The sequence below is a fragment of the Penicillium malachiteum genome (assembly GCF_028827825.1).
Source record: "Penicillium malachiteum strain IBT 17515 chromosome Unknown utg000004l:1.0-4883003.0:1.0-4884900.0, whole genome shotgun sequence".
NCBI classification, from domain to species: domain Eukaryota; kingdom Fungi; phylum Ascomycota; class Eurotiomycetes; order Eurotiales; family Aspergillaceae; genus Penicillium; species Penicillium malachiteum.
Window position 1 is genome coordinate 2105112 of NW_026643097.1, and position 20280 is coordinate 2125391.

The window sequence follows — 20280 nt, forward strand, 5'->3', positions numbered from 1 at the left end:
TGACAGTACCGTATAGTAACCACTACATCCACCTGCACATGTGGGCATTCTTGGAAGGTTTGGTGCCTGCATGTGGGGGCCCACTCATAGAAAGTCACTCATTTCCTTCTGACCCTTAATCTCACCTGAGCAGGCTTGAAGGTCCCTGAAAACTTGAACCCCTTGAACCCTTCACGGCGTGCCGAGAGTCTGGGGGTCCAAGCTTGGAAGGGCGCTAACGCTAAAGACCGTGCTCAAGTTCTTCAACACCCTTTTTAATTTCAATTCCGACACGAGTCGCTGCCAGTGAAGGACCGGTTTGAATTTCATTACTCGAACTTGAATCATAATCTTGCTATAACTGAAGAAAGAAAATCCATGGATCATGACATATTGATTTTCATTTTGACCTATGATATTCTACCTAGCAGTAGTTGAAACCAACGATGTCTCAGCCTCCAGGGCTCTGCAAGTGGCTGCAGGGGTGGGGGCCTATACTCGCGGGAGACGCCACATGCTCGGAGCTAGGATTTAGCGAAGGCTTGGATACAACATGGGGGCAGTTACAACCTTTAACGTTGAAAACTTGTTTCGCACTAGGCCATGTAAAGCCATGTGGTCCGATAGGCTGCTCACTGGCATCTATACATCTCCTCCAGTAGTAGATCTGTGCGGTATCATACACTCTCTCAGGCTAACCCCAGGGCCATCAGGACAATCAAGTGATTCAAATCAGGATGTCCATCACATACTAGAACATTTGGAGCATATTTCCCAACCCGGTGTTCGTTCTGTCACTCTTTCTTTACTCTCTGTTACTATATTTTCATTCCATCCAAGTCACTCTTTTTGCTTATCATGATGCCAGCACCGTGGCGGCATCTCCACGCCAGAGCTACATCAATTCTTCCTTTGGCCATCTTCACTCCATTCAGTTGTGCATATCAATTGTTTGATGCAGCCCCGACCGGTCTTCCAACAGCCTGTGGAACTGCACTGGCCGCGAATATCTCCTGTGGTCAGCTATTTTCTGCATGATACATTGCTGGAGGCGGGTATGTTAGCGTGGCTGCTCTCGGTGATGTGTGCTCGACCAGTTGCACAAGCTCGCTGCTGTCCTTCTAGGCCGATGTAGACGATGCTTGCGGGAACACAACTTATAACTTCCCTGGGAATGTCTCACAGACGGGACAGACCATCGTCGAGCCCCTCGTCTGGGCATTGGATACTGCCTGTATTACCAGCGGCTCCATCTACTGCTTGCCAGATGTGGCTACGGGAAATGTCTCGGACTGTTTACCATGCATGCACAAATATGAAGCAGCCATGCTGGACTCGCCATACGGCCAGATGCGCTATAGCCCGGACACATACTCGTCACTGCTGTCCTCCTGTGGAGCAGTGGCATCCAGTTACCCTTTTACCGACACGGCAATTGCTACCGTGCTTCCTTCGGTTGTGGCTTCGGCAACAGTCTCGGTATCGGCCACGGCTACATGCTCGAGCTACTACACCGTCGAGTCCGGTGACACGTGTCAGTCAATTGCTACAGCTAACTCTATCTCCACGGCTAACTTCGGCATCGACAACAACCTAAGCACGCTCAACTGCTCAGTTCAGGTAGATCAACAGGTCTGCCTGGGTGCTGAGTGCGCCTTGTACGAGGTCCAGGAAAACGACACCTGCTCTTCTATCCTGCAGAATCAAACCTTTTATCAAGTCCAACTTACTTCGTGGAATCCGTGAGTAATAATTCTTTCCCTCAAATCTCTTTTTGTAAACTAAACTCATAACATGTCTGATCTTGGTCTGAATGAGTGAAACATCACTTATTGTGGTGTCATAGCTAATACTGTTACTCTTATTTCCCCTTTAGCACTCTTTGGACCGACTGTGACAATTTAGATAGCATGGTAGGAGAGTTTATCTGCATCTCGTGGGTCTAATTTCTTTGTCCCTCTTTAATTGCTGGCTAAGGTGAACGGGAATACTGCTAACTGATTTTGTGTGTTCAGTCCCCCAGGAACCTCAAGCTGGGTTGTCCCCAGCACAAACATCACAACAAGCTGGAATGTGTAAGTTTGAAACCTTCCTCTCGGACAGATTCATTTGCTTCCTGAACTCCGTTTATTGATTAAACTCCTCTGATGCGGCGCTGCCAGAACCTGGGTCATTCCCCCACGGCCTTCACGACGCTGCCTTCCCAGCCGACAACGTTCCCCGTATTCAACACTTCAGACATCGCATGGCCTGTCACCACCATTACCCCACCAGCTCAAAGCCTGCCTGACTTGGAACGAGACATTTGTTCCACTGTACCTGAATCTGACCGAATACTGCCCCATTACCCAACATGAACTCTCTAATGGCTGGACCATATATGATCTCCCAGAAGGTTGCGAGGATCTCCTGGATGAATACTGCAATCCATTGGCAAACGCCACAATGTCCGCGTCTACTGTGCTGCCGGAAACATGTTCCCCATCCTACTGGATTTCTTTCTACCCTGTCACTTCTGGCACAACAGCCACCAGTTCCTCAACGTCCGTCTCAAGGGCCCCAGAACAGACCGGAATCGCAGCTAATTGTAAGTGGCGTTCCCCCTCAGGACTTTTAGAGTTTGGCGACTGTCAGTACTAAAATTTGTAGGTGATGCGTACTATGTCGTTAAGAGTAATGATACTTGCGCCGGGATCATAGCCGAGTTCGGTAACTTTACTCTTACCGAATTCTACAGCTGGAATCCGGCGGTTGGATCGAGCTGCGCATACCTTGATGTTGGTTGGTGCACCCTTCTTCCTTCCCTCTCTCTTGAAAATTGTTTTCATATCTTCTCTTGAATCATTTCATCACATAGCTCACTCACTAGTACAGGTGATGCTGTTTGTATCGGCACAACGACCAGTAACAGTACCTCTACATCCTCGGTGACGGTAACGGCGACCACGACGACAGCTTCAGGAACCGCGGAACCAAGTACTGACTCTAGCTGCACTGAGTATCGCAAAGTAGTTGATGGAGACAGCTGTATTGGCATCGAGGAGGAATACAACATTACTGCTGCTGAGGTAGGCAGACTCAAATTGAGACTTCATAGCACTGAATATTGCTGTATGACAAAACGGACTACTGATCATATTGTTAGTTCCTGGCGTGGAATCCGACTGTCGGGACGACGTGTGAGTCCCTTTGGCTAGGTTATCTGGTCTGCGTCGACGCTCCCTACACGATAACCTCGTCCGCCACACCAACTGCAACTTCGATATCAACATCATCAACATCCACAGCCGTGGATGTAGAGCCCAGCACCGTTGCTGACTGCACAGAGTATCACCTCGTCGTCGATGGGGACGACTGCGAGTCTATCGAAGCCGAATACGATATCACCGCAGCAGAGGTGCGTAATCTCTTTCATTTTTCTTTTCTTTCTCCTGGTGGAAGATATGAAGAGAGTTATAATGCCCATGACTAATTTGAGCAGCTCAATGAATGGAACCCGTATGTTGGGACAGACTGTGCATCTCTATGGCTTGGTTATGATGTTTGCATTGATGCACCTTCGAGCTAGTCAATGGGCCATCAAGAACAACCATTTGTAATCCATAGATAGGCCACCATCATGATAGAATATAAAGTCATTGAAGAAGAGTTTATCTAGGCTTCATTGAGCCTGAGTCACGGTCAAGCTGCCACTGGCAGTGGCCCGGGCTTTATATCTGGTACTAGTAACATGTATATTTTTGCTACAGTCTAAGCACTGGATACTACTAGTAGTAATTGTCAGTGACCATCAATACAAGTACCACATAGTAAGATCATGGACTAGTCCAGAGCTGCTAGTAGCAGTTCTACTGGTGGTAGCGTAATACCCGGCCCGGCCATAAGCTGTTTCCACCGCGGTGATAGCTTCAAGTTCCTTGAACTGGCGTCATTTGTGTGGGATAACTAGTCTACAGATGCAGGCTTCAGAGAGTTAATGACTCATTCTAGGTGGGATCGTGTCAAGCAAACAAATATAATCAGGTGACCGTCTTTGTTGAGGATTTCCTAATTCGGCCATGACAGTGACACCTGGCAGTGAATGACAGTGGGAGCCTTCGCATCTCTCTCACTATAAATACTTTCTTTCTTTTTTCCCTCCTCTTCTTTTCTTTCCTTCTTCCACTCCTCTGGCTCCACACATTCCTGCATTTTAAACCGGTTCCTTCACCTTCCCCTTAAATCGGTACTAATTTGCAGATTCCCTGAAGAAACTAGTATGCATGTTGTTGTTGTTTTTGCAAGGAGGTGTTTTCATAAGGGATTGTCTGTGTGGTTACGCTAGTCAGGCGAGTTCCGGATCCTGCTGATGAATGAAGTTGGATAACCTTGATCGGCGAGATCCTCGATTTCAATGATGGGGCTGATGGCTTCGATCCGTGTGGTCAGATTCAACTCTGCCACCAGTATCATATATTCTGAAGGATTCGTCAACACTCTCCGTGTTCATTCTATTCCCCATCCCCCATGTCTCTCTTTTTGTTTTGTTTTCTTTTCTTGCCTTGAAGTTACGTGTTGAATGATCATCTTCCATCCCCTATGTCTGTCTCTCTTTTCTTTCCTTCTAAGTCTTCCATGTCCAATTTGATATCATCAATCAATCAATCAATCAATCATGATGGCTTCCACATTTAAAGCTACTATGTATTATCATATCATTATCTACATGTATTGAATCATGTTAGAACAGTAGATGGTATGGAGCCAATCAATGGGGACCATTTTACATACTAAAATCGAATATTCATGCTTCTAAAATTCACAATCATAGATACAAAAGCACTTCAGGGATTCATTCAAACCAATAGCCAAGCTCATAGACGAACCTGACCACCACTCAACCGGTCCCAATCTTTCTGCTCGAAAGGAACATAAGTGTTACCCTTAAGCCAATAGAGACGGTGGTCCTTGGAGACCTGGGAAGGGTCTACGCCCTCATTCCGCAGGATATGTTTTTGCTGCTTCATGTTGCCGGTAGCGGGCATTTCAGGCATGACACGAAGGAACAGAGGAGCCGCATATCGCGCCAAGTTATTGAGTATCTGCGCAGCAATTCCGTCCAACATAGCACGGCTAGGCTCCAGTGCCAGGCCGGTAGTGATGTTGCTAGCGATCTGCTGGTTCAAGACCAGTGCCGCACACCCAGCACGACCATCATGGTTGGGCAAAGCAACGCCATACACGTTAGCCTCGTGCACCTCCGGATGAGCTCCCATAACCTCGGCTACTTCGTTCGTTGAGACATTCTCACTCTTCCATCTGTACGTGTCGCCCAGACGGTCAGAAAAGTACCATCGACCCTCAGTATCCCATCGAACCACATCACCAGTCCGGAAGTATGCATCGCCCTTCACCAAAACATCTCGCAAGATCTTGTTCTTCGTTGCTTCGGGATTCTTGAAATAACCTTGGAAGGAAGCATGCGGGTCCGCAACATCAAGACGGTAAATAAGTTCACCCGGATCCCCACGAGGAGTCTTTCTACAGAGACCACTCTTCGGATCCCGCCACGGTTCCTGTGTGTCCAAGTCCACATCAACAACAACAATAGCGCCTCCCATCATAAAAGATCCAATACTACCACTTCGACCGATCGCACCGGCGGAAAAGCCATTCGACGACCGATTCCACAATCCACCAGGACCTTCCGTTGCAGCATAAAACTCAGCAACGGTATCGACTCCAAAGCGCTGCTTAAACGCATTCCAAACATCAGGTCGGAGACCATTTCCAGTTGCCATGCGGATGTTATGCTTCTTATCTAGATTTTCCCCAGTGACCGGATCGATGCTGGGAGGTGTTGCCATTAAGTATCGAAGCGTCTCGCCTACGTACTGAATGACAGTTGCGTTTGTCTCACGCGCCTCATTCATGAAGCTTCGGGCTGAGAACTTGCGTCCCACGATCAATGTGGCGCCACAGTACATGCTGTTCACGAAGCCTAGGACGGCTGCGGAACTGTGATATAGAGGCATGCACTAGGGGAGAATGTTAGTTTAAAACTGCATTTGTGATATAACGACACGTTAAAACATACTGTATAGAGTCGATCCGTAGGTAGAAGTCCCATCCAGCCTGATACAAAAACAGCGCTACTGTGGCATTTGTTCCAGCTGACGATCGCGGGTTTGGGAAGCCCGGTTGTGCCACTTGTGTAAATCAAGAGAGCAATATCTCGTGGTATCACGCCAGCGCGCGCTGTATTATCTTCTCGAACGGGCTCAGTTTGTAGAACCTGAGCCTCTATTTCTGGGGTGAAGAATTCTACGTGTAAAGGACTCTTTCCTTCGCAAAAATCCGGCGCGGCGAGGGTTTGAAGAATTTCCGGCGTGAAGTTGTCGCGAACTTCCTCATCAACAATGACAATTCTGGAGGTCGAAATTTTCAGGGAATGAGTCAAGGGCTTGCCTGTCAAGTTGAAGTTGATTAAAGCAGGGGTTGCTCCAAGACTCCACACTCCAAGAATCATGAAAAGGAAGTTCGCCGAGTTCATACAGTCGAGAGCAACAACATCCTTCGATTTCACATTGTGCTTGTGTTTAAACCACTCGGCAAAACGAAGAGTGATGTTGTATGCTTCGCTGAATGTCCATGAATTTCCATTGTACACCAGGAACTCTTTATTCGCGGTCTGGGGAGAAAGAGCGTGTTCTTCAAAGGTATAGAACAGGTTCAACTGATCTTTTGCCTCCGAGTTCCTGATAGACCGAGCCGTTTTAATTGAAGATTTGATGAGACTGACATCGTAGAAAATGGAGTGCTTCGCGTTTAGATAGGCTAGAGCTGTGGTAACTGCCGGAAGGGCAATACTTAATGGGATATCTATGACAAGCTCATAGTCAGCTTGATCCTTCTCGTTGTATGAATAAACTATCTACCTGGTAGGAAAGGGAAAGGCATCTTGACAGTATAAGTCAGTGTTCCGGTATCGTTCAGTCAAGCTGATTATTGCTTAGCACGAGGCTGAGAGCCTTCCAAGGTTGCCGGAGCAAATAGTCGGTGGGGGCCGTGACGAGGTCTCAAAGAGAATGTTGAATGCTACCTTGTAGTAAAAGCTGAAAATACTCTCCGATGGAATAATCGCTATAAAGACTGAGCAAAATGCCACCTTGGGTGTTGAATGAGTTCAAACGTTAGGCGCAAGGCAGTTTCAAGTGCTGAGATGCCTCGGTTCAAGCCACCCGATCTAACCGACCTCGGGTTGCTCCACTGAGCGACACCCCGCATTCTCCCCATTAATCGTCCTTTGGGTTAATTATGTAAGGTGCGAGGTACGTGTGCATAATAACATAATATTTCCAAGATTGACTGAAAACCTTGAAATTATTAGTTAGTTAGTTAGGGACACCCCAAAACACTTATGTAATCACTCTTGTCCTGGGAGTTCTGTTCCCATGGGAGTTGCACAGACGTAGTCTTGGCGAGGTGAAATGAACGCATCCGCCGTACGTATCATAGCAGAAGCCTTAAAAAATATCTCCAAGCAGGGATTAGGCCTTGCATCGATTTTCAGTCACACGGGTTGGGATATCTGGAAATCTTACGAAGGCTCAAACTTCCTGCAGTCCACCCAGATACACTTAAAAGACAACGTTGTTCCCCCGCTTGCATCAGATAAATAGAGAAATGCGAGAGGTCTTCATTTTCCACATACGAAGTAAGCACGAAAACAAATATATTAGGATGTGGTTCAAGGTATTCGGCAGTGATATGATAAGTTCATTTTCACAAAACTATACATCGTCTTCATTCCGTTCCATAAGAAATTTATCAGACGTGGTTGGCACCTATACCGTGACCACCTCATATGTATGGCTTATGGATACACTTAATTCTAGGATGAAACAGCCACACAATATCATCAGCCCAGAATCCAGTCTCACAGTCAGACGAAACAGCGGGATTCCAGGTCAGGAACTGCGCCTCCGTTATTCCATAGGCCGCCGCTACGGTTGCACAGTCATCACCAGCTATTAACAATTGTCAGTCATATTGTACATTTAACATCCATAATATTTGAACAAGAGAAGTGCGTGGAAAAAGAAAGAAAACAAATATACTCACATGAAGCAACATAGTACTTGCTGCAGTTAGAGGGAATACCAGTCTGTGTAGGACCTGGCACGACCACAGAAGTCGACGATCCGAGTGCAGTCGTCTTAGTCGTGGAAGTGGCGGATGTGGCAGTCGAGGATGTGATGGAAGAGGAATAGCTGGATACTCCTACACAATATGCTTCCTTGGCCCAGAAGCCTGATGTACAATCTGATAAGATAGCCGGGTTCCATGCCTTGAATTGAGCTTCTGCGATACCAAAGTCGGCGGCAACTATGGCACAGGTGTCGTTTGCTACCTAGAGAAATCCGTTAGTAGAGTCTACAAGGATATAATCGGACGGGAATTTCAGGGGCTACTCACCCTTGGCGATATAGTACGTGTTACAGTTTAATGGAATACCAGTCTGAGTCGCTGTCCCGGGAGTGCTTGCGGCCGTCAGTGTTATACTACTAGTGGTAGAGGTAGTATAATTCAAATTCGACCCTAAATTCCATCCAGATACTGGGCTGACATAATAGGCATCTCCTAAAACCAGGTCGCTGTCACACGTTTCCTTGCCCAGTAATGGATTCATCTAGGTGAATAATTTGATAGAGATTAAGTTCAACAAGTAGATCTGTGCACAGGTGATATTTTCGCTTACAGAGGTGACATACCATAAGCTACAATCAGTAATGGTGCCATTAGTAATAGTCGCACCTACGGGCGGGCTAACGGCTACAACATCAAGTGCTATCGTCTCCATCCGATGCTTCAATCTCTCTTGCTGATCTGAGATGTCTTTAGGGGTATCTAAGCCTTCACTACCTCCGGTGGCTTTGATCCACTCAATGAGATAACAATGGGATACCTACACAGGTGATTCTTAAAATCGCTTTTTGGATCGGCTTTTTTGGATCGGCAGTGAAGTGGGAGTCGCCGACTCAGCCACTCGAGCCACATATGCCGATCGTAGTCACAGCAGCTACCGACCGCTGGATCGTTTTCCATATGCATATTCCATTGGACACAAGCACCTTCAGGCAAATCACCCGGGGGGACTACCACTGTGTGGTACATAGCCGTCAATACCATGGACGTCTACCACAGTCAGGGAACCGCGCGCCCAGCTATGGTAACACACGGAAGAACCCCAGACTACCGGGCCGAATACAGACTCTCAAGTACCTATGCGGGTGGAGGTCAAAATACCCGCTCCCTGCGAAACTATAACTCTCGCACTGAAGCGTTGGGCTGCTACTTATCTCCCGGAAGGTGGTATATTGGCAATAACAGGGCTAGTATCATCAACGGTTTACCAACACTGCAACAAAACACTCCAAACTACGCATTGAACTTAGAAAGACTGGTAGGCCCTTTTGTCTTCTCTATCATTCAATCTTTTACCTAGAGCATCGAGACTAACATACGAATTTGACTACAGAATGCCTGGCTCACATACCAAGGCGTGTTTACTACCGCTATATTGTCGCGGGTATTTCCTGGGGCTGAGCTCGTCGATGCTACAACTGGCTGGGGCACCCCACGTACAATTTGGGCCACCTTGTACAGCCCTGAAGATGGTGCATTTGATAATGACTGGTTGCCAAATGGGGATACTCCACTAGATCCAAGGGATGCTGATGCTTGAGAGACCAAAACGTCGACTCCTGCAGGTGACAGTCCTTGTAGGACGAGTAGTATGTACCATTGGTAGATTCCTGATGAACTATACACAGGCCTAACATTTGAATATACTGTCCGTATGTACCGATAGAGTACAAAATTTCCAATGTTGTTGCCCAGGTGATCTAGTATAGGATTGCCAAGATTCGAGAGTACTACTGTACAATAGAGCCCTAGGTAGACATGGCAATTACTAACGCGGGCCATATCGCGATGTAGGCAACCTTGCATTTGAATCATATAATAATTCATAGCTTCAGGAGGGGATTCAACGTTACATCTATGGTATATAGTGCCCTTGTTGATAATCTCTTACTGTCTCTAGGTAATATCGAAAAATTCCTTTTATGTATGCCCAGGTGGATGCCTGGGGCCAGCGGTATTGAAATTGGATGACAATACAGCAGTGGGGCCATCTGTCATAAAACAAGAATTACCGTGGAGGAGAGAAGAAACACCACCTGAGCAGTGGGGGTGGCTCTTTTCTTAAAGACCGTCATTTTTTCTTCCTTACTCCTTCCTCATCTTGCCGCAAATCTAAGCCATGTCCTATAGCAAGTTTGACACTCCATGGGTTCAAAATCCCTTGGAATTCGCAGAGAACGCTCTCCGTGACGAACACGGTACCAGACTCTACGAGAACGACCTTGGCGACCTTCTCTTTGCAACCATTCGCTACAATGACATCCCCAGACTAAAGCAATATCTTTCTGTCTATTCCCCACGCTTGGACATGAAAAGTAAAGTGTTTGAGGACCCGCTTTGTATTGTCGCGTCGCAGGGACGTACTGAGGTGCTTCGCGTTCTTATAGACTACTACAATACCAACTGGAAACAGCTGCCTCTCTATCAGCGGGGGTGCTCGTTACTGACCGCAGCATGCGGAGAGGCACAGATCGAGACGGCTCGATTGATTATAGACAGTCAGCCGGCCCTCAATTCAGCCCACATTGACCAGGTGTATCGCGATGAAGCGCTGCTGGCAACTGCCAGATCTTTGGGTTCTTTGCCCTCGGATTGCGGGATTGAGACGCCTGCAGGTTGCTACCACTGGGTAAGCAAGCGCACTGCCCAAGGGGAAGAGTTGATTTGTCTGCTCCTTGATGGTGGTGCATCTGCTCAAGCGACTGAACCGCTTGAAGACAGCCAACCAATGCATTGTCTTGGAACGATCCTTGGCCGAGCCTCCTCGCGAGCTGGGCCCGCGCTAGTGAAACGACTTATTGGGCAAGGAGCTAATGTGTACGCGACGGAAGAGTACCAACTCCACGCTTCATCCAGACTTTGGGACATGGAAAATCCATCTGGTGCAACTGCACTTCACATTAGCAGTGCGTATTGGAATTCGGAAGTTCTATAGACGCTTCTCGACCACAGTGGAAGAGGTACCACTGAAGAACTACTATGCCGCGACAGTTATGGACGTCTACCTCTTCACTGGGCAGCCGCGGGCCCAGGCTCATTGGAATGTTGGCTACCTGATGAGAAAATCAACAAACGAATTCTTGACACCCTCAAGCTACTCTGCTCCAGTAGCGATATCAATGCTCGGGATAACGGGGGAAATACTCCTTTACACCACGCCATACGCGGTCACATCTGCTGTGGTCAAAGCATACACATCGATAACATGTTGAAGTTTTTTCTGGAGAAAGGAGCGCACGCAGGGTCGGTCGCTGATAATAATCAGACCGTGCTACATATGATGGCGTTCCACTGCCTGGATGGTGATCCCATCAATACCTCTCTAATGCAGATGCTTATTTCACATGGTGCCAAAATCAACCAACAAGACATAAATGGGAACACGGCATTGCACCTCATGGCTAGGAATTTACGCCAAACTAAGGCAACTCAGTTTCTAATTTCTCAGGGTGCAGATGTGTCTCTTATCAATGTCAAAGGGAATACAGCCCTGCACGAATGCTTAGCAATGGGAAAAATCCTGTCAAGGGAGACTGCGAACGGACCTATTGCTCCTACGGTCGCCGATCGAAGAAAAGCCCTGGATGAAATGATTAATATTTTGTTGCATATCGGGGGCGATGCTATGATGGATCAGACCAATCAAGCGGGGGAGACGCCGCGACAGCTGCAGTCTAAGAAGCTAGCCTACTGGCAGGAACTGGAGTTACGTGAAGCCACGAGACACAAGTAGTCCAGCGGAAGTTATTGCCATACTTATTGAAATGCTAAATTTCGACCTAATCACCCTACATTAGATAAAACCAGTACTTGTTCTATTTTTATTTCCGAAGCGAGCGAGCCATAGTCTATATCCTACTTAGTTTTCCAGCTATAAAAAGAGTTCATTCTAACATTACACCAGCCTGAGGTTATTTTTTTTTCTTGTAGTATTAGTCCTCCATTATCCTCAGATGCCTGAAGCCGAACAACCAATCCATTAGATTTTCTTTCGATAACACAACCTGGAGGTATTGCATGGGTAACTGGCAGACTCGTGTAAGCACGGGTCGAATATTATTTGTAAAATAATAAGTGGGGTTAGTTAGGTAGAATAACTATGAATTTAATGAACTGTCGGATATGCGTCATAACTTTGGAAACGTGGGTGGTGTCTTAATATTCATTTTTAAAATGGAATATCTACTTTAGTCAACAGACGGTAGTTATTGAGATGCCTTTTTCTTCTTGATCACCGGAACATCCTCAAAGTCCTCATCCATAAACTCGCGCAAGGCCTCGAGTCCCTTCTCGAGTACCTCGGTCTCACAAGCATACCCAATTCTAACATAGCCTTGAAAGTCTTCTCCTCCTCCAAAGCACCGACTACCCGGAACAAACATTACCCCTCTCTGTTCCTGCAACTTTTCACAAAAAACAACATCATCCACCGGCTTGCCCATTTTGTTAAACCGAACAAAGGCCGTCGTGCCAGCACGGGGCTTAACCCAATCACAGGCCCACCGGTGAGATTCGATGAACTTCTCCAGAATTGCCAGGTTGGTCCGACCAAGCTCGATATTGCGCGCTAGGAGATTGTGGATGCACTGTGGGGCCAGCGCATAGCTAGCTATCGCGTCATCAATCTGTCCAACCGAAATTGTGGTATAGTCGCGAGAGCTCGCGCACGCTTCGATGATGGATCTGTTGCGCGATGCGATCCAACCCACGCGGATCCCGGCTAAGCTGTATGCCTTTGACGTGGAACCTGTGACAATCGTATTCTCATAGCCGAGCGATAGAAGGGAAGGAGGAAATTGAGAGTCCATAGGACTGATATTGTGGAAGAGAGGTCGATATACCTCGTCGGCCATAATGGTAATGGAAGACGCGCGAGCAACATCTACCAGGTCTTCCAGGGTATCACGCGGGACAATAGCTCCAGTGGGGTTCTGAGGATTGCTGTGAGTGACTACGTTAGTATTAGCTCTGTATGTTAATATTGGTTTCAACTGAATCTGAGCTCACTTGATAATGATCAGTTTGGTATTAGGACGAATCAATCCTTGCAGTTCTTCGATATCAATCTTCCATCCGTCGGCCTCCTTGGATTTCCACAAACTCACTTCAGCTCCCAAGGATGCAGGAACTGAGTAAAGTTGTTGGTATGTTGGATAGTGGCAGATGACATGATCTCCAGGCCCAACCAGGGTATACAGGGCAAGAAAGTTGGCCTGGATGGCACCAGCTGTAATCAAAATATTATCCTTCGGCAATGCGGTGGGTGTCTTCACGGAGTACAAGTTCGCGAGGGTCTGACGCAGCTTATCGGATCCTCTGATTGCTCCATAAGTAAGCTTCGTGGATTGTAGCTGGGTCAATGGGTTGGTCTCTTTGTCCTCGGAAAGCTCTCGGAGGTCGTCAATGGAGATGGAGGCGCAGCAAGTTTCGGCGGTGTTGTATTTGGCCGTCAATTCATACTTGTCCATCCACTTTTGAGTTGTTAGCATTTTATATCATCGGTGAAGTAAGGGCAGAAACAAAGTATATCGATTTCATACAAGAATGCGGGGGTGGTACCTGCTCAACAGCGAACTCCTCGATCTTCACCATTGTGATATCTTGGGTGTGCAATAAAAACTCGCAAGGAAGATGCAGGTAACTTTCCTGTTCCTTCTGCTTCCACCAATATACAATCACACAAAAGTATTTGCGGAAGAGAAAATTCCAGGTTGTTTAAAATGTTCAAGTTCTCATCGCGGACTAAACCCCGATCCCCGCGTCACGTGAAGGCCCACTCTATATTAGCCAGTTGGTTACTATAACGGGAGTATAAGACATGAAACTACACACCAACTTACTACAGGGAAATTGACGCAAGAGAAATAATTATAATACGGTTATGTTTGTAAGAGACCTGAGGTGGTACAAAAAGTTCTTGAGCTAGTCCCAAGATTTCAAAATATTCAATGTTAATGTTCAACCCGATTTGAAATGACCCTTGATTTTCAAGTTGTACTCCGATGCAGGACGTTGAAGATCTCCCGTTTGCAGAGACACTGCACTAACTTCTTGAATATATACGGATCCGTTTTGATATATCACATACTATCTGACTCAACCAGACCTTGAACTTGAATGTCACGGTGAAGCTGGGGGTTTTCAAGTACAAGATCAGTCCATACGAAAAGAAAAAATTTCGATGCTTATCTCTATTTCTATCTATGAAACTAGTGATCAATAATCATCAATAATGGCTTCAGACTCGACAAAAAGATCACGTGGTATCTCCACATAAGCACATGGGTCAAGTCAAGATGAGTGTACTAGTAAATGTGAAGAAAAGGGAGAAAAATAGAGTATTTTTGAAGCTATGAAAATCTACAGGTCAAAGTTACATATTACCTGCACGAGGCTCATTGATAAAAACCAATAGCAGAGCCATACTGTCTCACGCCTCTCGGGTTGCGGCCCGGGGGTTCCTGGCCAACAAATAACCTTGGGAAGGCACCTCACTTCTCCGCCCGCGTCATCGGCCCCATCTGACAACTCCACTCCGCACTTGGCTCTTGCTTCCTCCAACCACCTCATGTTCACCCTGGTTCGCCATTATCACCGGCGATCCTCGCAAGCTTGATTCGATAGCTGGGAATTCAGCATCTTTGAACGGGGTACCCCCCCATTCCCCTGCTCACCATGCAGTCAGCTTCCGCATTTCTGTTGGGGATCTCGCTGGCCTCTGGGGTGATCCCCACGGCAGCTTGGGACGACTTCACCGACCTCTCCGACCCAAATTTTATCTACCAACCCATCTCTATATTCGATGATCGACCTCCTGATTGTCCTCCGTGCTTCAACTGCCAGTTAGATTCCTATAACTGTACCCAGTACGCTCCCTGCAACAAATACAACGGAAAATGCTCCTGTCCCGCTGGTTTCGGAGGAGATGATTGTTCCATACCGACATGTGGCTCTCTAGCCGATGGCGAAAATCGTCCACCCCGAACTGGTACAACCTGTGATTGTAAGGATGGCTGGGGCGGTATCAATTGCAACGTGTGTCAACAGGACAGTGCTTGTGATACGATGATGCCCGAAGGTCAGGATGGAGTATGCTATAAGGAAGGCGTCACTGTTAAGCAGAATTTCCAAATGTGTGATGTCACAAACCGGAAGATTCTGGACCAGCTGGGCTCTCAAAAGCCTCAGGTCACTTCTCCTGCGACGCAGAGGATCACACCTGCAACTTCCAGTTCTGGGTAGATCAGAAAGAGTCATTTTTCTGTGGATTGGATACCTGCAACTGGAACATGGATTCGGAGGTGGATTCAAATACCACCACATACAACTGTGAGAATGTTCAGTGCAAGTGTGTCCCAGGCCGTTTCTTGTGCGGTGAGAACGGATCTATCGATCTCGGTGACTTCCTCGACCAAGTAATCAAAGGCCCGGCTAGCTTCCGGACTACTGCGGATGCGAAAGGTAGCAAGAGTGTGTTCTCCGAGCCCGAAATGAACGGTCTTATCAGTGCAGTCTTCGGCGATCCAAGCATTACCTTGAGTTGTAACTCGGGAGAGTGCCTGTATAAGACCGATCTGCCTGGCTATTCGCGCCCTATCAAGAAGATCAACACCCCACTCATTGCTGGTGTCATTGCAGGGTGTGCCTTATTCGTTGTTGCCATGATCCTCATTATCTGGTACCTCTCCCGTCGGGCTGCGCGCCATAATTATCTTCATCTAGCTCTATCAGACGACTCGGACGACGACTCAACAAAACTGCTTACAGATCACCGCCCCGCAGCAATGTACTGGGAAGACGTTTCGTATTATCTCAACGGACGAGAGATTCTCTCCAATATCCACGGCGCATCAGCTCCAGGCCAGATCACGGCCATTATGGGTGCCTCTGGCGCGGGAAAGACAACCTTCCTGGATATTCTGGCACGTAAGAATAAGCGTGGTGCGGTTCGCGGTAACTTCTATGTGAATGGTGAGAAGATCAGTGACAACGACTTCAGAGAAATGGTTGGTTTTGTCGATCAGGAGGACACTATGTTGCCCACCTTGACCGTTCACGAGACTATTCAAACTAGTGCTCTTTTGCGGTTGCCCCGGGATATGAGCCGGGCGGCCAAAGAGCAGAGAGTTTTGGAAGTCGAGAAGCAACTTGGAATCTACCACATCAGGGATCAATTGATCGGATCTGAAGAAGGCAAAGGCCGCGGTATCTCCGGTGGTGAGAAACGCCGAGTCGGTATTGCCTGTGAGCTGGTTACCAGCCCAAGTATCCTGTTTTTGGATGAGCCCACGAGTGGATTGGTATGTTGAACCACAAAGTTGGCGACTATAGGTTAGAACTAACGATTTTCTTTAGGATGCCTACAACGCTTTCAATGTCGTTGAGTGCTTGGTCACTCTCGCTAAGACGTATAATCGCACGGTCATTTTCACTATTCATCAGCCTCGTTCAAACATTGTTGCCCTGTTTGACCGACTTATTTTGCTTGCCGGCGGTCGCACTGTTTACTCCGGCCCCTTTTCATCCTGCCAACGATATTTCGATCAAATTGGATACACTTGTCCCCCAGGCTTTAACATCGCTGATTATCTTGTCGACTTGACGATGCACGCTGGCTCTTCGCTCTCATATACAGATGAGATTGTTTCTTATGCAGATGGACGTCCGCCTAAGACTGCATCAAGCAGCCTGCGAGCCATCAAATCAGTTGCTAGCGTCTCCAATGTCAGCATCGAGGAGAACTCTAGTAGCAATACCGAGGCGGCCAGAAGACCCAAGAGTAAACGCCACGTCTCTGTGAAGCAACAGCAGGATCGCCAGCTCTATTCACGACGCAGAGATACGAAGGATCCCGAACCTCCGGCTACTCCCAAGACAGACGAAGAAGATGCTACACTTGATGTAGCTGAAAATACTCAGCAATGGCTGCGTCTGTCTCGCCAACAGGGCGGTGTCCCTCCACAGATTCTTGATGATCCGGATCAGCTTCCGCCACCCGCACCTGGTCGGACTGACCTTGATATTCTTGTCGACAGTTACGCGGATTCCTATGTTTCTCATTCAGTTCGCGACGAAATTTCGACGGCAGTACAAAGTGCAGAGACCGCCAACGGCTCGCAGAACTCACACCTGGAAGGCTCAGTGCCGCCAAAGAACTTTGCTCGAATCAGCCTGGCGCGACAGTTCCTCATTCTGTCTCAGCGCACATGGCGCAATCTCTATCGAAACCCGATGCTGATGCTTACACACTACGCTATTTCTATTCTTCTCGCTGTGCTTTCAGGGTACCTTTTCTATGGGTTGACTGATGATATTAAGGGTTTCCAGAATCGCCTGGGTCTCTTCTTCTTCATTCTCGCACTGTTCGGGTTCAGCACTTTGACCAGTCTCACTGTGTTCTCCACTGAGCGATTGTTATTTGTTCGTGAACGGGCAAATGGCTACTACCACCCCGTCACCTATTTTGCATCTAAAGTGATCTTTGATATTGTGCCCCTGCGACTCATCCCTCCCATCATCATGGGTATCATTGTGTATCCCATGACTGGGTTGATTCCCGCATGGCCCGAGTTCCTTAAGTTCATGTTGGTTCTCGTGCTGTTCAACCTTGCCGCCGCCAATATTTGCTTGTTTATTGGTATTGTGTTCCGCGATGGCGGAGTTGCCAACTTGATTGGCAGCTTGGTGATGCTCTTCAGCTTGTTGTTTGCCGGTCTTTTGTTGAACCACGACGCCATCCCCGAGTCCGCCTTGTGGCTGCAGAGTGTAAGTCATGTCTCACCTTAATCTGGTTGTTCCATAATTACTGACACCCCTTTTAGCTATCCATCTTCCACTATGGTTTCGAGGCTCTCATTGTCAATGAGGTCACCTTCCTCACTCTCATTGACCACAAGTATGGTCTGGATATCGAGGTTCCCGGTGCCTCGATCCTGAGTGCTTTTGGTTTCAACAATCTTGCCTACTGGTATGATGTGGTTGGCCTAGCTGTCATCTCAGGTTCCTTCATCATCATCGCATATGCAGCCATGCATTTCCTGCTTGTCGAGAAGCGTTAGGTGCACGATTATCTTACACTCAATGATTTCCCGTCCATTAGCCATGATTTCTTAGTATCTTGTTTCTGGTGTTTCATGTTTTATTATGCTTTAGGACTTTCCTAACTCATCAGACCTAGCTCTGTGTCTATGTTGATCAGACCTAGCTCTGTGTCTATGTTGTAGAAGAATCCCATGTTTCCAGGCCGCCTCTTTCTGGGCGAGTCGATTTATGTAAATAGATCAAGCTCTTGGCTCTACAGATTTATTCACATAAACTCAATGGCTTCATATAAACATCTTACTCTCTTTTCATTAAAGACAAAGAAAAATCTGCGACTTTATACATGTTGCATTAGCGACACGTGTGCGACGTCATGCGTCGGGTTCACACCCGAGGTTCCATCTTCACAGTTCAACATCCTGAACACTCGGATCAGTATTTTTAGTTTCATTTTTCTGTTTGTCCTTCAGATCCGACACATTAATCATTGCTTCATAGGTTAATATACTCCAACTTGACCTTGTATCTGATTATCCCAGCCCCTCTATTTTATCCAATGACGCTAATGCCCGCGTCAGTAGCTGCCCACCGCCGACCCGTTCAGGTTGGCTCAACTTCGCTAATCCACGAACCCAATACTTTACAATAATCAAAGCTCCGCACTTCACCTCCTCTGTCTCATCTGTGTCCCCACCGAGAGGAGCTTAGCTATTATCGCAAGTTCCCATTTCCAAAGCTCGTGAGTTTACCTACCATGTCTTAGTTATTCTTCTGTGTTCCTTCGGCCTCGGACCCCACAAAAACTTATCTCCAATTTCCGCCTCCGCTTGCATTGAACCACCTTGCAACTCCCACACCCGTCTTGTTGTCGCCCTTGTACTGACTCTATACAGAAGTCTCAATTTCGATCATTGAAGCCGTTCAGTTTCTTCGCAAATCCATATATTGCCCATCATGTCCGGTGAAGCGTGGCTCTACCTTCTGTCGGTGCTGATCAACGCCGTCAACCTGTTCCTCCAGGTTTTCTTCACGATCATGTACAGCGATCTCGAGTGGTGAGTTCCCTCTGCTGCTAATCTTCTAGTTTGAGAGAGATCTTTCTCCGACTATATTTTCTCTCGCTGGAGATAGCTAACCGGTGCTTCCCCTTTTCCCCGTGCAGTGACTACATCAACCCTATCGACCTATGCAACCGTCTCAACGCCTACATTATCCCCGAAGCCGCTGTCCACGCTTTCCTGACCTTCCTTTTCATCATCAACGGCTACTGGCTGGCTATCGTCCTGAACCTGCCACTCCTTGCCTTCAACGCTAAGAAGTAAGTCCACTCGTTGGCTCGGGCATGAAAGTTCCCAATATATGGAATCAAGAGGACTAATCGTTGATCTTCAATTTTTTCAGGATCTACGACAACCAGCACCTGTTGGATGCGACCGAGATCTTCCGCAAGCTGAACGTGCACAAGAAGGTGAGTTTTTCAAGTTGCCACCACAGTTGTAATATTGGGTCACTAATCCAACCTGTGTACCATAGGAATCATTCATCAAGCTGGGCTTCCACCTCCTGATGTTCTTCTTCTACCTCTACAGCATGATCGTTGCCCTGATCCGCGATGAGGGACACTGACTTCGCGATAAGACTGATAATGCCATGCGCAATGGTCGTTCCTCCTAGTTCAAAAGATTCTATAGTCGCATAGGTCACTCCAAATAATCCGCATCAGCATCTTCCTATCAAATTCTACGACCATGCTTGACAGTCTTGTCTAAACATACGACCAGGCTTGACAGCTACGATATCACGACTAGTTTTTGTTACCCTGCCTATGTGGAGGGAGTGGATTAATGCCAGATATGATGGATCTTTTGGTTTCAATTCTTGAGATAGAGGGTTTCGGGTCTTGAATGCGATGGGGGATAGAGTCGCGTACTGGAAGGTGGTGTGGGGTGGCTTTGAGTGGGCGTTTGGAAGAGGTTTTACGTATCCTTCTTCTGGTGTGTTGCTCATTGTATGTTCAAATGTTCATTTATTTTCTTGTTATTGTCATTCTGTTGATCTTGCCATGTCTTTCGG

General features: G+C 47.3%; 7 protein-coding genes across 7 annotated transcripts; 5 read left to right on the forward strand and 2 right to left on the reverse strand.

Annotated features, from left to right (window-relative positions):
• Nucleotides 1-1013: 1013 nt before the first annotated feature.
• N7483_008921 (LysM peptidoglycan-binding domain-containing protein) lies at nt 1014-3547 on the forward strand (the record flags this gene model as incomplete). Its single annotated transcript, XM_057092348.1, has 8 exons — nt 1014-1034; nt 1105-1721; nt 1995-2054; nt 2142-2566; nt 2629-2760; nt 2854-3047; nt 3125-3376; nt 3461-3547. 8 exons carry the CDS (start codon nt 1014-1016, stop codon nt 3545-3547), a joined length of 1788 nt encoding a protein of 595 aa, XP_056943522.1.
• Nucleotides 3548-4832: 1285 nt separating this feature from the next.
• Nucleotides 4833-8650, reverse strand: N7483_008922 (uncharacterized protein; the record flags this gene model as incomplete). Its single annotated transcript, XM_057092349.1, has 5 exons — nt 4833-5996; nt 6056-6840; nt 7902-7988; nt 8083-8367; nt 8437-8650. 5 exons carry the CDS (start codon nt 8648-8650, stop codon nt 4833-4835), a joined length of 2535 nt encoding a protein of 844 aa, XP_056943523.1.
• Nucleotides 8651-9148: 498 nt separating this feature from the next.
• On the forward strand, nt 9149-9706 carry N7483_008923 (uncharacterized protein; the record flags this gene model as incomplete). The annotated part of the gene is made up of 2 exons (XM_057092350.1): nt 9149-9424; nt 9500-9706. The coding sequence occupies 2 exons, from the start codon at nt 9149-9151 to the stop codon at nt 9704-9706; spliced, it is 483 nt and encodes a 160-aa protein (XP_056943524.1).
• Nucleotides 9707-10285: 579 nt separating this feature from the next.
• Nucleotides 10286-11899, forward strand: N7483_008924 (uncharacterized protein; the record flags this gene model as incomplete). The annotated part of the gene is made up of 2 exons (XM_057092351.1): nt 10286-11076; nt 11158-11899. The coding sequence occupies 2 exons, from the start codon at nt 10286-10288 to the stop codon at nt 11897-11899; spliced, it is 1533 nt and encodes a 510-aa protein (XP_056943525.1).
• Nucleotides 11900-12371: 472 nt separating this feature from the next.
• Nucleotides 12372-13758, reverse strand: N7483_008925 (putative aminotransferase; the record flags this gene model as incomplete). Its single annotated transcript, XM_057092352.1, has 3 exons — nt 12372-13107; nt 13174-13637; nt 13726-13758. The coding sequence occupies 3 exons, from the start codon at nt 13756-13758 to the stop codon at nt 12372-12374; spliced, it is 1233 nt and encodes a 410-aa protein (XP_056943526.1).
• Nucleotides 13759-14841: 1083 nt separating this feature from the next.
• Nucleotides 14842-18224, forward strand: N7483_008926 (putative ATP-dependent permease ADP1; the record flags this gene model as incomplete). The annotated part of the gene is made up of 4 exons (XM_057092353.1): nt 14842-15397; nt 15583-16466; nt 16522-17931; nt 17988-18224. 4 exons carry the CDS (start codon nt 14842-14844, stop codon nt 18222-18224), a joined length of 3087 nt encoding a protein of 1028 aa, XP_056943527.1.
• A 937-nt stretch (nt 18225-19161) lies between these two features.
• On the forward strand, nt 19162-19833 carry N7483_008927 (cornichon family protein; the record flags this gene model as incomplete). Its single annotated transcript, XM_057092354.1, has 4 exons — nt 19162-19262; nt 19370-19525; nt 19609-19675; nt 19741-19833. The coding sequence occupies 4 exons, from the start codon at nt 19162-19164 to the stop codon at nt 19831-19833; spliced, it is 417 nt and encodes a 138-aa protein (XP_056943528.1).
• Between the last annotated feature and the right edge of the window lie 447 nt (nt 19834-20280).